General features: G+C 32.9%; 2 protein-coding genes across 2 annotated transcripts in view; both read right to left on the reverse strand.

Annotated features, from left to right (window-relative positions):
• Positions 1-2811, reverse strand: part of LOC132991067 (zinc finger protein ZFP2-like) — an 8125-nt gene extending 5314 nt beyond the window's left edge. Inside the window, exon 1 of the mRNA XM_061059654.1 lies at positions 2084-2811. Within this exon, the coding sequence (XP_060915637.1) occupies positions 2084-2339 (256 nt within the window). The 5' untranslated portion in view covers positions 2340-2811. The remainder of the gene's footprint in view (positions 1-2083) is intronic.
• A 633-nt stretch (positions 2812-3444) lies between these two features.
• Positions 3445-14786, reverse strand: LOC132991074 (zinc finger protein OZF-like). The gene is made up of 2 exons (XM_061059664.1): positions 14292-14786; positions 3445-5138 (listed from the first exon to the last, which is right to left on the reverse strand). The coding sequence occupies exons 1-2, from the start codon at positions 14428-14430 to the stop codon at positions 3694-3696; spliced, it is 1584 nt and encodes a 527-aa protein (XP_060915647.1). The 5' UTR covers positions 14431-14786; the 3' UTR covers positions 3445-3693.
• Positions 14787-16822: the final 2036 nt, after the last annotated feature.

The raw sequence follows: 16822 nt of genomic DNA on the forward strand, positions 1-16822 counted from the left end.
GACACAGACAGACAGAGAGACAGACAGACAGACAGACAGAGAGACAGACAGACAAATAGAGAGACAGACAGACAGAGAGATAGAGATACAGACAGACAGAGAGATAGACAGATAGAGAGACAGAGAGATAGAGAGACAGACAGACAGACAGACAGACAGATAGAGACAGACAGAGAGACAGACAGACAGACAGACAGATAGACAGACAGACAGATAGAAAGACAGATAGAGAGACAGACATACAGACAGACAGATAGAGACAGACTGACACAGACAGACAGAGAGACAGAGAGACAGACAGACAGAGAGACAGACAGAGAGAGACAGACAGACAGACAGACAGATAGAGAGACAGACAGACAGAGAGACAGACAGATAGAAAGACAGACAGACAGACTGACACAGACAGACAGAGAGACAGACAGACAGAGAGACAGACAGACAGATAGAGAGAAAGACAGACAGACAGACTGACACAGACAGACAGAGAGACAGACAGACAGAGAGAGACAGACAGACAGACAGATAGAGAGACAGACTGACACAGACAGACAGAGAGACAGACAGACAAATAGAGAGACAGACAGACAGACAGACAGACAGAGAGACAGACAGATAGAGAGACAGACAGACAGACAGACAGACAGATAGAAAGACAGACAGATAGACAGACAGACAGATAGAGAGACAGACAGACAGAAAGATAGACAGAGAGAGAGAGACAGACATACAGACAGACAGATAGAGAGACAGACAGACAGAGAGACAGACAGACAGACAGATAGAGAGACAGACAGAGAGACAGACAGATAGAGAGACAGACAGACAGACAGACAGATAGAGACAGACAGATAGAGAGACAGACAGACAGATAGAGAGACAGACAGACAGATAGAGAGACAGACAGACAGCGAGATAGACAGATAGAGAGACAGACAGACAGATAGAGACATACATACAGAGAGACAGATAGATAGACAGACAGACTGACACAGACAGGCAGACAGATAGAGAGACAGACAGACAGACAGACAGATAGAGAGACAGACACACAGACAGATAGAGAGACAGATAGACTGACAGACAGAAAGATAGACAGAGAGAGAGACAGACAGACAGAGAGACAGACAGACAGATAGAAGGACAGATAGATAGACAGACAGATAGAGAGACAGACATACAGACAGACAGATAGAGACAGACAGACAGACAGATAGAGAGAAAGACAGACAGACAGATAGAGAGACAGACAGACAGACAGATAGAGAGAAAGACAGACAGACAGATAGAGAGACAGACAGAGAGATAGACAGACAGATAGACAGACAGACAGAAAGACAGATAGATAGACAGACAGACTGACACAGACAGACAGAGAGACAGACAGACAGATTGACACAGACAGACAGAGAGACAGATAGAGAGACAGGCAGACAGACAGACAGATAGAGAGACAGACAGACAGACAGACAGATAGAGAGACAGACAGACAGATAGAGAGAAAGATAGACAGACAGACAGAAAGATAGACAGAGAGAGAGACAGACAGAAAGAGAGACAGACAGACAGATAGAAGGACAGATAGATAGACAGACAGATAGAGAGACAGACATACAGACAGACAGATAGAGAGACAGACAGATAGACAGACAGAGAGACAGATAGAGAGACAGACAGACAGATAGAGAGACAGACAGACAGACAGAGAGACAGACAGACAGAGAGACAGACAGACAGATAGAGAGACAGACAGACAGAGAGATAGACAGATAGAGAGACAGACAGATAGAGAGACAGACAGATAGAGAGACAGACAGATAGACAGACAGATAGAGAGACAGACAGACAGACAGACAGACTGACACAGACAGACAGATAGAGAGACAGACAGACAGACAGAGAGACAGACAGACAGATAGAGAGACAGACAGACAGACAGATAGACAGACAGATAGAGAGACAGACAGATAGACAGACAGACAGACAGACAGACTGACTGACACAGACAGACAGATAGAGAGACAGACAGACAGAGAGACAGACAGATAGAGAGACAGACAGATAGAGAGACAGACAGACAGACCTGCTCGGTGTAAGAGGACTTCAGGACTCAGAACAGCGTCCAGCAGCTTCCGGTGTCTCGCGCTCTCCTCTCTGGATCGACTGAGCTGCTCCTCGTGCTCTGACGTCATTCTTTCAAACAGAATAAAAATGTCTTGAGCAGCGACACTCAGTCTGTGCTCAATCCAACCTCTCACACTTTGACTTTTAGACATGTTGACTTCCGGTCCTTCAAACTGTCTCTGTGGCTGACAGCTAGCATGCTCTCCAGCTAGCATGCTAAGCTAACTGGAGCAGCTCTGTAGTCTTCAGAGAAGAGACAATAAAAACAGAAAATGTCCATTCACAGGTTTATTTCCACATACGGAGGCTCTGGAGGGTCATTATTAATGCTGATGATCCAATGTCAACACAAACACGAGACTCAGATGACAACCTCTCCCACCGCGTCGCCATTTTGTTAAAATATAGAGTCCAATATCCACTTCCGGTTCAGCGGTGTTTTTGACCTTCAAAATAAATGTTGGAGGACGGACTGAAGTACATTTAATCAGACTTTAGTGGCAGGGTGTCTCAGTCTCCTGCTGAACTGAACAGCTGATTTACATCCATCCATTGTTTTCTGTTCCCCCGGGCTCCTCTAAAGGGGGGTGTCCAGGATCCTGATCAGATGTGGAACCACCTCAGCTGGTTTCTTTAGATGTGAAGGAGTAGCCTCTACTCCGAGCCCCTCCCCCTGCACGTCTAAGCTCCTCCCCCTCTCTCTAAGACTGAGTGGTGGTGGTCATGACCTGAACGAGGTCATGACCTCACCAAATGAAGACACGGGGAGAACGCTGATGTTCAGTGTGGCGAGCTGAGGATGAGAGAGACTCCACGCTCTCTGTTGAAGCCATCGTGTTTAAATGTTTCTTTAAGTAGTGATGGATGAAACATTCAGACTCTTTTTATCATCATGTAAAATGTTCTGATCCCACCGAGACGCGTCCACAGAAGAACCGTCGCTCTTCTCGAGTACGCCGCTCACCGGGCGTTCTTCTCTGCTACTACATGGGCCGTTTTCTCGCCATATATGGGCGCGCATGAAAGTTCAGATTATTTTAACTTTTTAGCTCAAAACGCTTTAAACTGAAGCAGCCAATCAGATTAATGGGCGGGGCTTTAGAAGCTACCAGACTCATCGTCCAGACAGATTTCATGTTCCCAAACCGTCTTTATGGCCTCTGACCTCCCCGTCTAGGAGCAAAGCAACACCAGGAGCTCAATCAAAACCCACATGGGGGTCTAAGTCCCTCCCTGTAGAGGACCTTCAAGGCCCCCGCCTCCCCAAGAAGGTTTTGTAGTGAGGTGCACACACGATTTAAAAAATGATTTTCAAACTGACACGTTCATCAGATGTTTATTAAATAGAATCAAAACTCCTTCAAATGGAAATCAAAAACAGCTTCTTCTTTATCGTCTTCTATCGGCCGGCGGTGAAGAGCTTTGAGAGCGGACCGGGAGCTATTTGATTGGTTCTTTCCATCTGGATCTTGTGACAGTGATAGGTCAGGGTGTTTACAGCAGCGAGAGACGATGGCTCTTTGCCGGTTATTTTTCAGAGAACACGATTCATCGATGACTGTCGGAGCTTCAACACTGACCTCCAGCACACTTGTGTTTTTTCATCTGAAAGGGCCAAATGAACCTCTTGTCACACACAGTGCAGCTGAAGGGTTTCTCCTCTCTGTGATGAGCCATGTGGAGGGTCAGGTGAGACTTCTGTTGAAATGATTTATCACATTCAGAGCAGCTGAAGGGTTTCTCTCCCGTGTGGAGTCTCATGTGTCGGCTCAAATTGGCTTTGTTGTTAAATCTTTTACCGCACTCAGAGCAGCTGAACGGTTTCTCTCCTGTGTGGATTCTCATGTGTTGGTTCAGATTCCGGATGTTTTTGAAAATGTTGCCACACCGGAGGCATTTATGGGATTTCTTCTTCGACTTCATTCTCTTGTCTTTAATATTCTCCACAGACAAAAAGAATGACTCATGTTCTCTGCTCTCCTTCCAATCATCACTGTCATCAGTCTCAGAGGACTCTTCAATCTGGACCTCAACCTCTGGATGTACATGTCTCTCTGGATCTGAGTTCCTGACTTGTTCTGGTCCTCCACAGTCCTCTCCATCAGCTCCTGTTTCTGCCTCTCTGTTTAGCTCAGTTTGGTTCTCATGAGTCTCTGAAGCAGGACAGCCAACACGAGTGTGTCTCTGTAACTGACAGCACCAGGAGAACCTTTGTTCACACAGTGAGCAGCTGAAGGGTTTCTCTCCAGTGTGGATCCTCAGGTGTCGGATCATATTGGTCTTATCATTAAATCCTTTACCGCACTCGGAGCAGCTGAACGGTCTCTCTCCTGCGTGGATCCTCATGTGTTTAGTCAGATATCCTGCCAGGGTAAATCTTTTCCCACACTGGAAGCAGCTGAATCGTTTCTCTCCGCTGTGAATGATCATGTGTCGGGCCAGGCTGCTTTTATGACTGAATCTGATTCCACACTCTGAGCAGGTTAAGACTCCTCCCCCTTTGAGAACGTCCATGTGTTTTGTTAAATGTGCTTCAGTTTGAAATGTTTTACGACCCTGAGAGCAGCTCTTTGATTTCTTATCAGCTTTCAGTCCTTTCTGTTTCTTTCTTCTCACAGATTTGAAACCTGACTGACGTCCTCTCGGGTCTTTGGTCTCAGTTCTAGAACCTCCTTTCTTTCTGTACGTCTCTGGATAGAAACCTCTCTCTGGATCTGAGTCCCTCTCTGGTTCTGCTCCTCCACAGTCCTCTCCATCAGCTCCTGTTTCCATCTCTTCAGTGTGTCTGTGATGAAGCTGTGAGGACTGAGGTTTCTCTTCATCATCTTCACTCTTCACAGAGACAGGAGTGAAGGGGAACTTGATATCAGCCTCGTCCAGTCCCTCCTGACTGCTCCACAGTTCCTCCTGTTCCTCTTTAATGTGCACAGTCTCAGAGTCCTCCTGGTCCAGACTGGAGCTCCCCTCCTGCTGCTCATGAGGATCTTCTTCACCCACCGACAGCTGCTGGACGTCTGCAGGAAACACAGAAGACACAAAGACACATGGAGGGAAGCTGTGAGTAGAACACCAAATCATCAAAAAGTTCCTGAGCGTCCTCTCTGAACCTCCATTCTCTGCTTTTCTAACTCAAGTGATCCGCCTCAGAGCTGACAGCTGATCAGGAATATTTCTCTCCAACGTATGCTTTCAGGAAAAGTTGTTGAAATGACTGTGAGAGCGTGTGTGTGTTCGTCTGTGCAGAGATACCCTACTGTTCAATCAGAAACACCTGCACAGATCTCTGACAGCACGTGCAGCCTCACGTGAGACAGCTGTGACCGTTAGAGACGCCAGACTGCAGCCGACTTCCTGAACGTCACGCGGAGTGACGCGAGGCTGCAGGAGTTAGAGTTAGCTGTCTGTGAGTCTGGGTGTGTTTGAATTGTCATTTTTGTTCAGGAAGGTTCCTCATTGAGTGAAATTAAGCATTTAAGTGGCGGCCATGATAAAAGCTGTTTGAATTCTCTAAAAGTTAAGGAAAGGTGGATCAGTGCTTCCTTTATAACCTCCTTTAGGATACACCGGACCATCCTTTAGGAAAGGAGATGAGATATGATGCCCCACAATTCCTTGCGGCCACAACATTTAAAGCGAGTTGCTCATCCGACCGTTCAGGAACATAAAGAGACATTTTTATCAGATGATGTTTTATTCAACATATTTCATTCTCTTAAGAATGTTTTGTGCTGCTGTACATTTGTTTAAAACATTATGTGTAGGTTATATCTTACATTAATGTAATAATTCATTTCATATTTATGTTGATGTTGATTTCTGAGTGGACAGGAAGCTGATGGTTTCACTTTTCTTACTTGTAGTCTGGTAGTCTATATTTCTTTTTTTGGAAATGTGGTCGGATTGTCAGAGCAACAAGATCTCCTTTCCCTAAGTCCTTTATGAAGTCTCCTAACATCTTTCCTTAACCTCATGATGTTTCCTCAGGTTAAGGTGAAGTGGATAGTGAAGGAGATAGGAGGGACAATTCAAACACACAGTTACAGACTCCTCCTCCTCCCTCATCGTGAGAGTCTGATATGTAGAAATATGATTTACTTCAGAATGTGGTGTGTGATTAAAGAGCTTCAGTAAACTGATTAAAACCAGTTTAAACAGATAAAAAGCAGTTTAAAAAGATAAAAACAGTTTGAACAGATAAAAAGCAGTTTAAACAGATAAAAAGCAGTTTAAAAAGATAAAAACAGTTTGAACAGATAAAAAACAGTTTAAACAGATAAAAAGCAGTTTGATAAAAACAGTTTAAACAGATAAAAACCAGTTTGATAAAAACAGTTTAAACAGATAAAAACCAGTTTAAACAGATAAAAACCAGTTTGATAAAAACAGTTTAAACAGATAAAAACCAGTTTGATAAAACCAGTTTAAACAGATAAAAACCAGTTTGATAAAAACAGTTTAAACAGATAAAAAACAGTTTAAACAGATAAAAACCAGTTTGATAAAAACAGTTTAAACAGATAAAAACCAGTTTGATAAAAACAGTTTAAACAGATAAAAACAGTTTAAACAGATGAAAACCAGTTTGATAAAAACAGTTTAAACAGATAAAAACCAGTTTGATAAAAAGCAGTTTGATAAAAACAGTTTAAACAGATAAAAAACAGTTTGATAAAACCAGTTTAAACAGATAAAAAACCAGTTTGATAAAAACAGTTTAAACAGATAAAAACCAGTTTGATAAAAACCAGTTTAAACAGATAAAAACAGTTTAAACAGATAAAAACCAGTTTAAAAAGATAAAACCAGTTTGAACAGATAAAAACCAGTTTAAACAGATAAAAAGCAGTTTGATAAAAACAGTTTAAACAGATAAAAACCAGTTTAAACAGATAAAAACCAGTTTGATAAAAACAGTTTGAACAGATAAAAACAGTTTAAACAGATAAAAACCAGTTTGATAAAAACAGTTTAAACAGATAAAAAACAGTTTAAACAGATAAAAACCAGTTTGATAAAAACAGTTTAAACAGATAAAAAGCAGTTTGATAAAAAGCAGTTTAAACAGATAAAAACCAGTTTGATAAAAACAGTTTAAACAGATAAAAAGCAGTTTGATAAAAAACAGTTTAAACAGATAAAAACCAGTTTGATAAAAAACAGTTTAAACAGATAAAAACCAGTTTAAACAGATAAAAAACCAGTTTAAACAGATAAAGACCAGTTTGATAAAAACCAGTTTAAACAGATGAAAACCAGTTTGATAAAAACCAGTTTAAACAGATAAAAACCAGTTTGATAAAACCAGATTAAACAGATAAAAACCAGTTTGATAAAAACCAGTTTAAACAGATAAAAACCAGTTTGATAAAAACCAGTTTGATAAAAAGCAGTTTAAACAGATAAAAACCAGTTTGATAAAAAACAGTTTAAACAGATAAAAACCAGTTTGATAAAAAACAGTTTAAACAGATAAAAACCAGTTTAAACAGATAAAAAACCAGTTTAAACAGATAAAGACCAGTTTGATAAAAACCAGTTTAAACAGATGAAAACCAGTTTGATAAAAACCAGTTTAAACAGATAAAAACCAGTTTGATAAAACCAGATTAAACAGATAAAAACCAGTTTGATAAAAACCAGTTTAAACAGATAAAAACCAGTTTGATAAAAACCAGTTTGATAAAAACAGTTTAAACAGATAAAAAGCAGTTTGATAAAAAACAGTTTGATAAAAACAGTTTAAACAGATAAAAACCAGTTTGATAAAAACCAGTTTGATAAAAACAGTTTAAACAGATAAAAACCAGTTTGATAAAAACCAGTTTGATAAAAACAGTTTAAACAGATAAAAAGCAGTTTGATAAAAACCAGTTTGATAAAACCAGTTTAAACAGATAAAAACCAGTTTGATAAAAACCAGTTTGATAAAAACAGTTTAAACAGATAAAAACCAGTTTGATAAAAAGCAGTTTGATAAAAACAGTTTAAACAGATAAAAAGCAGTTTGATAAAAACCAGTTTGATAAAAACAATTTAAACAGATAAAAACCAGTTTAAAAAGATAAAAACAGTTTGAACAGATAAAAACCAGTTTGATAAAAACCAGTTTAAACAGATAAAACCAGTTTAAACAGATAAAAAGCAGTTTGATAAAAACCAGTTTAAACAGATAAAAACCAGTTTAAAAAGATAAAAACAGTTTGAACAGATAAAACCAGTTTAAACAGATAAAAAGCAGTTTGATAAAAACCAGTTTAAACAGATAAAAACCAGTTTAAAAAGATAAAAACAGTTTGAACAGATAAAAACCAGTTTAAAAAGATAAAAACAGTTTAAACAGATAAAAACCAGTTTGATAAAAACCAGTTTAAACAGATAAAAACCAGTTTGATAAAACCAGTTTAAACAGATAAAAAACAGTTTAAACAGATAAAAAACCAGTTTAAACAGATAAAAACCAGTTTGATAAAAACAGTTTAAACAGATAAAAAACAGTTTGATAAAAACAGTTTAAACAGATAAAAACCATTTTGATAAAAACAGTTTAAACAGATAAAAACCAGTTTGATAAAAACCAGTTTAAACAGATAAAAACCAGTTTAAACAGATAAAAAACAGTTTGATAAAAACAGTTTAAACAGATAAAAACCAGTTTGATAAAAACCAGTTTAAACAGATAAAAACCAGTTTGATAAAACCAGTTTAAACAGATAAAAAGCAGTTTGATAAAAACCAGTTTAAACAGATAAAAACCAGTTTAAAAAGATAAAACCAGTTTAAACAGATAAAAACCAGTTTAAAAAGATAAAACCAGTTTAAACAGATAAAAAGCAGTTTGATAAAAACAGTTTAAACAGATAAAAACCAGTTTGATAAAAACAGTTTAAACAGATAAAAGCAGTTTGATAAAAACAGTTTAAACAGATAAAAAGCAGTTTGATAAAAACAGTTTAAACAGATAAAAAGCAGTTTGATAAAAACCAGTTTAAACAGATAAAAACCAGTTTGATAAAACCAGTTTAAACAGATAAAAAACAGTTTAAACAGATAAAAAAAACAGTTTAAACAGATAAAAACCAGTTTGATAAAAACAGTTTAAACAGATAAAAACCAGTTTGATAAAAACAGTTTAAACAGATGAAAACCAGTTTGATAAAAACCAGTTTAAACAGATAAAAACCAGTTTGATAAAACCAGTTTAAACAGATAAAAAACAGTTTAAACAGATAAAAAAAACAGTTTAAACAGATAAAAACCAGTTTGATAAAAACAGTTTAAACAGATAAAAAACAGTTTGATAAAAACAGTTTAAACAGATAAAAACCAGTTTGATAAAAACAGTTTAAACAGATAAAAACCAGTTTGATAAAAACCAGTTTAAACAGATAAAAACCAGTTTAAACAGATAAAAAACAGTTTGATAAAAACAGTTTAAACAGATAAAAACCAGTTTGATAAAAACCAGTTTAAACAGATAAAAACCAGTTTGATAAAACCAGTTTAAACAGATAAAAACCAGTTTGATCAGATAAAAACCAGTTTGATAAAAAGCAGTTTGATAAAAACAGTTTAAACAGATAAAAAGCAGTTTGATAAAAAGCAGTTTGATAAAAACAGTTTAAACAGATAAAAACCAGTTTGATAAAAACCAGTTTAAACAGATAAAAACCAGTTTGATAAAACCAGTTTAAACAGATAAAAACCAGTTTGATCAGATAAAAACCAGTTTGATAAAAAGCAGTTTGATAAAAACAGTTTAAACAGATGAAAACCAGTTTGATAAAAACCAGTTTAAACAGATAAAAAGCAGTTTGATAAAACCAGTTTAAACAGATAAAAAGCAGTTTGATAAAAAACAGTTTAAACAGATAAAAAGCAGTTTGATAAAAACCAGTTTGATAAAAACAGTTTAAACAGATAAAAACCAGTTTGATAAAAACAGTTTAAACAGATAAAAAGCAGTTTGAACAGATAAAAACCAGTTTAAACAGATAAAAACCAGTTTGATAAAAACCAGTTTAAACAGATAAAAACCAGTTTGATAAAAACCAGTTTGATAAAAACCAGTTTAAACAGATAAAAAGCAGTTTAAACAGATAAAAAGCAGTTTAAACAGATAAAAACCAGTTTGATAAAAACCAGTTTAAACAGATAAAAACCAGTTTAAACAGATAAAAACCAGTTTGATAAAAACCAGTTTGATAAAAAGCAGTTTAAACAGATAAAAACCAGTTTGATAAAAAACAGTTTAAACAGATAAAAAGCAGTTTAAACAGATAAAAACCAGTTTAAACAGATAAAAACCAGTTTGATAAAACCAGTTTAAACAGATAAAAAACAGTTTAAACAGATAAAAAAAACAGTTTAAACAGATAAAAACCAGTTTGATAAAAACAGTTTAAACAGATAAAAAACAGTTTGATAAAAACAGTTTAAACAGATAAAAACCAGTTTGATAAAAACAGTTTAAACAGATAAAAACCAGTTTGACAAAAACCAGTTTAAACAGATAAAAACCAGTTTAAACAGATAAAAAACAGTTTGATAAAAACAGTTTAAACAGATAAAAACCAGTTTGATAAAAACCAGTTTAAACAGATAAAAACCAGTTTGATAAAACCAGTTTAAACAGATAAAAACCAGTTTGATCAGATAAAAACCAGTTTGATAAAAAGCAGTTTGATAAAAACAGTTTAAACAGATAAAAAGCAGTTTGATAAAAAGCAGTTTGATAAAAACAGTTTAAACAGATAAAAACCAGTTTGATAAAAACCAGTTTAAACAGATAAAAACCAGTTTGATAAAACCAGTTTAAACAGATAAAAACCAGTTTGATCAGATAAAAACCAGTTTGATAAAAAGCAGTTTGATAAAAACAGTTTAAACAGATGAAAACCAGTTTGATAAAAACCAGTTTAAACAGATAAAAAGCAGTTTGATAAAACCAGTTTAAACAGATAAAAAGCAGTTTGATAAAAAACAGTTTAAACAGATAAAAAGCAGTTTGATAAAAACCAGTTTGATAAAAACAGTTTAAACAGATAAAAACCAGTTTGATAAAAACAGTTTAAACAGATAAAAAGCAGTTTGAACAGATAAAAACCAGTTTAAACAGATAAAAACCAGTTTGATAAAAACCAGTTTAAACAGATAAAAACCAGTTTGATAAAAACCAGTTTGATAAAAACCAGTTTAAACAGATAAAAAGCAGTTTAAACAGATAAAAAGCAGTTTAAACAGATAAAAACCAGTTTGATAAAAACCAGTTTAAAAAGATAAAACCAGTTTAAACAGATAAAAAGCAGTTTGATAAAAACAGTTTAAACAGATAAAAACCAGTTTGATAAAAACAGTTTAAACAGATAAAAGCAGTTTGATAAAAACAGTTTAAACAGATAAAAAGCAGTTTGATAAAAACAGTTTAAACAGATAAAAAGCAGTTTGATAAAAACAGTTTAAACAGATGAAAACCAGTTTGATAAAAACCAGTTTAAACAGATAAAAACCAGTTTGATAAAACCAGTTTAAACAGATAAAAAACAGTTTAAACAGATAAAAAAAACAGTTTAAACAGATAAAAACCAGTTTGATAAAAACAGTTTAAACAGATAAAAAACAGTTTGATAAAAACAGTTTAAACAGATAAAAACCAGTTTGATAAAAACAGTTTAAACAGATAAAAACCAGTTTGATAAAAACCAGTTTAAACAGATAAAAACCAGTTTAAACAGATAAAAAACAGTTTGATAAAAACAGTTTAAACAGATAAAAACCAGTTTGATAAAAACCAGTTTAAACAGATAAAAACCAGTTTGATAAAACCAGTTTAAACAGATAAAAACCAGTTTGATCAGATAAAAACCAGTTTGATAAAAAGCAGTTTGATAAAAACAGTTTAAACAGATAAAAAGCAGTTTGATAAAAAGCAGTTTGATAAAAACAGTTTAAACAGATAAAAACCAGTTTGATAAAAACCAGTTTAAACAGATAAAAACCAGTTTGATAAAACCAGTTTAAACAGATAAAAACCAGTTTGATCAGATAAAAACCAGTTTGATAAAAAGCAGTTTGATAAAAACAGTTTAAACAGATGAAAACCAGTTTGATAAAAACCAGTTTAAACAGATAAAAAGCAGTTTGATAAAACCAGTTTAAACAGATAAAAAGCAGTTTGATAAAAAACAGTTTAAACAGATAAAAAGCAGTTTGATAAAAACCAGTTTGATAAAAACAGTTTAAACAGATAAAAACCAGTTTGATAAAAACAGTTTAAACAGATAAAAAGCAGTTTGAACAGATAAAAACCAGTTTAAACAGATAAAAACCAGTTTGATAAAAACCAGTTTAAACAGATAAAAACCAGTTTGATAAAAACCAGTTTGATAAAAACCAGTTTAAACAGATAAAAAGCAGTTTAAACAGATAAAAAGCAGTTTAAACAGATAAAAACCAGTTTGATAAAAACCAGTTTAAACAGATAAAAACCAGTTTAAACAGATAAAAACCAGTTTGATAAAAACCAGTTTGATAAAAAGCAGTTTAAACAGATAAAAACCAGTTTGATAAAAAACAGTTTAAACAGATAAAAAGCAGTTTAAACAGATAAAAACCAGTTTAAACAGATAAAAACCAGTTTGATAAAAACCAGTTTAAACAGATAAAAAGCAGTTTAAACAGATAAAAAGCAGTTTGATAAAAACAGTTTAAACAGATAAAAACAGTTTAAACAGATAAAAACCAGTTTGATAAAAACAGTTTAAACAGATAAAAACCAGTTCAAACAGATAAAAACCAGTTTAAAAAGATAAAAACAGTTTGAACAGATAAAAAGCAGTTTGATAAAAACAGTTTAAACAGATGAAAACCAGTTTGATAAAAACCAGTTTAAACAGATAAAAAGCAGTTTGATAAAACCAGTTTAAACAGATAAAAACCAGTTTGATAAAAAACAGTTTAAACAGATAAAAACCAGTTTGATAAAAACCAGTTTGATAAAAACAGTTTAAACAGATAAAAACCAGTTTGATAAAAACAGTTTAAACAGATAAAAAGCAGTTTGAACAGATAAAAACCAGTTTAAACAGATAAAAACCAGTTTGATAAAAACCAGTTTAAACAGATAAAAACCAGTTTGATAAAAACCAGTTTGATAAAAACCAGTTTAAACAGATAAAAAGCAGTTTAAACAGATAAAAAGCAGTTTGATAAAAACCAGTTTAAACAGATAAAAACCAGTTTAAACAGATAAAAACCAGTTTGATAAAAACCAGTTTAAACAGATAAAAACCAGTTTGATAAAAAGCAGTTTGATAAAAAGCAGTTTAAACAGATAAAAAGCAGTTTAAACAGATAAAAAGCAGTTTAAACAGATAAAAACCAGTTTGATAAAAAGCAGTTTAAACAGATAAAAAGCAGTTTAAACAGATAAAAACCAGTTTGATAAAAACCAGTTTGATAAAAAGCAGTTTAAACAGATAAAAACCAGTTTGATAAAAAACAGTTTAAACAGATAAAAAGCAGTTTAAACAGATAAAAACCAGTTTAAACAGATAAAAACCAGTTTGATAAAAACCAGTTTAAACAGATAAAAAGCAGTTTAAACAGATAAAAAGCAGTTTGATAAAAACCAGTTTAAACAGATAAAAAGCAGTTTAAACAGATAAAAACCAGTTTGATAAAAACCAGTTTGATAAAAAGCAGTTTAAACAGATAAAAAGCAGTTTGATAAAAACCAGTTTGATAAAAAGCAGTTTAAACAGATAAAAACCAGTTTGATAAAAAGCAGTTTAAACAGATAAAAACCAGTTTGATAAAAACCAGTTTGATAAAAAGCAGTTTAAACAGATAAAAAGCAGTTTAAACAGATAAAAACCAGTTTGATAAAAAGCAGTTTAAACAGATAAAAACCAGTTTGATAAAAAGCAGTTTAAACAGATAAAAAGCAGTTTAAACAGATAAAAAGCAGTTTAAACAGATAAAAACCAGTTTGATAAAAACCAGTTTAAACAGATAAAAACCAGTTTGATAAAAACAGTTTAAAGTGGTTGTTGAACCTCAGAGTTCACATTCAATCCACTAAAGTCCAGAAACAGTAAACAGCTGTTCGATCGGGAGCTAGCTGTGTGGATGCTAACGTTAGCTAAAGGCTCAGCTCCCTGTAAACCAACCTGCTCTGTGCTGCTTGATTTCCGGTGTTAAACTCACATCCAGCTCTTGTGTTTGTCGGTGGAGCTCCTCTTCGTATCCACATGTTGCTGTTTGTCCTGACAGCTCTCTCAAATCTTTCACCTCCTGAAAGCCGGACATCTGACACGCACGCACGCACGCGCACAGACAGACAGACAGACAGACAGACAGACAGACAGACAGACAGACAGACAGACAGACACACACACACACACACACACACACACACACACACACACACACACACACACACACACACACACACACACACACACACACACACACACACACACACACACACACACACACACACACACACACACACACACACACACACACACACACACACACACACACACACACACACACACACACACACACACACACACACACACACACACACACACACACACACACACACACACACACACACACACACACACACACACACACACACACACACACACACACACACTGCGCCAAAGAGCCCCGAAGACCCGGAAACAAAACACTACTTCCGGTGTTGTGCTGAGACATGCATCCCTGCCGAGTAGACTCCTGGGCTGTATCCGAATTGCCAAGTTTTTTTTGTTTTTTTTTGTTTATCTTTATTCAAGAAGAGTAATGCTCATATACAGTCAGGTAAACAAAAAAAATATCACAATGTCAATCAAGTAAAAGATTAAATAACTAAATAACATACAGTACATAAAGAACAAAGTAAAGACAGTAATATACAGAATATAAAATAAACCAATAAAGACACATTTAAATAGTGAAATCATTATTTAAATAGAGGGAGAAAGGTTTTATAATAATGCAGATATTAGTTTTATTTTCTGTTGTTAATTTAAAGTAGTGTTTTCAGTCAGGACTTTAACTCTAGATTAAATTAAGATTAAATTAATCCACGCTCGTTTGTTTTGATTTGGAGAAGTGACGTGACGATTTACGTTTCATTTCGCACAGCATTGTGGGTAAAATATAATTCATTTCCTGAAAGGATGCATCCGATCCATACTGCATGAAACCAGAAAGTTAGTATCCATACTGAAATGTTCAGTATACTGAGGAGGACCCAAAAAATGATCACTGAATGACCACGAGAGTTCAGACTACTGAAACTCCTACTGAAAAGTACTGACTATTGAACTGTGACTATTATATTATATTATTATATTATTATATAAAGTACTGTCTACTGAACTGTGACAATTATATTATATTATATTATATTATTATATTATATTATATTATTATATTATATTATATTATATTATATTATATTATATTATATTATTGTATTATATTATATTATTATATTATTATATTATAATATATTATTATATTATTATATTATATTATTATATTATATTATATTATATTATATTATTGTATTATATTATATTATTATATTATTATATTATAATATATTATTATATTATTATATTATATTATATTATATTATTATATTATTATATTATATTATATTATATTATTATATTATATTATTATATTATATTATATTATATTATATTATATTATATTATATTATTATATAAAGTACTGACTACTGAACTGTGACAATTATATTATATTATTATATTATTATATTATATTATAAAGTACTGACTACTGAACTGTGACTATTATATTATATTATATTATATTATTATATTATATTATAAAGTACTGACTACTGAACTGTGACTATTATATTATATTATATTATATTATAAAGTACTGACTACTGAACTGTGAATATTATATTATATTATATTATATCATTATATTATACTATATTATTATATTATTATATTATTATATAAAGTACTGACTACTGAACTGTGACAATTATATTATATTATTATATTATTATATTATATTATAAAGTACTGACTACTGAACTGTGACTATTATATTATATTATATTATATTATAAAGTACTGACTACTGAAATGTGACAATTATATTATATTATATTATATTATAAAGTACTGACTACTGAACTGTGAATATTATATTATTATATTATATTATAAAGTACTGACTACTGAACTGTGACTATTATATTATATTATATTATATTATAAAGTACTGACTACTGAACTGTGGATATTATATTATATTATTATATTATTATATTATATTATATTATATTATTATATTATTATATTATATTATATTATATTATATTATAAAGTACTGACTACTGAACTGTGAATATTATATTATATTATATTATTATATTATATTATAAAGTACTGACTACTGAACTGTGACAATTATATTATATTATTATATTATTATATTATTATATAAAGTACTGACTACTGAACTGTGACAATTATATTATATTATATTATATTATAAAGTACTGACTACTGAACTGTGAATATTATATTATATTATTATATTATATTATAAAGTACTGACTACTGAACTGTGACAATTATATTATATTATTATATTATTATATAAAGTACTGACTACTGAACTGTGGATATTATAT

This window comes from Labrus mixtus, chromosome 16 (assembly GCF_963584025.1).
Source record: "Labrus mixtus chromosome 16, fLabMix1.1, whole genome shotgun sequence".
NCBI classification, from domain to species: Eukaryota; Metazoa; Chordata; class Actinopteri; order Labriformes; family Labridae; genus Labrus; species Labrus mixtus.

Excerpts from the sequence above, each read along its gene's own strand:
- LOC132991074 (XM_061059664.1), bottom strand. The coding sequence starts at position 14,430 with ATGTCCGGCTTTCAGGAGGTGAAAGATTTGAGAGAGCTGTCAGGACAA. Across the intron at positions 5,139-14,291 it reads AATCAAGCAGCACAGAGCAG|ACGTCCAGCAGCTGTCGGTG; the intron begins GTTGGTTTACAG and ends TGTTTCCTGCAG.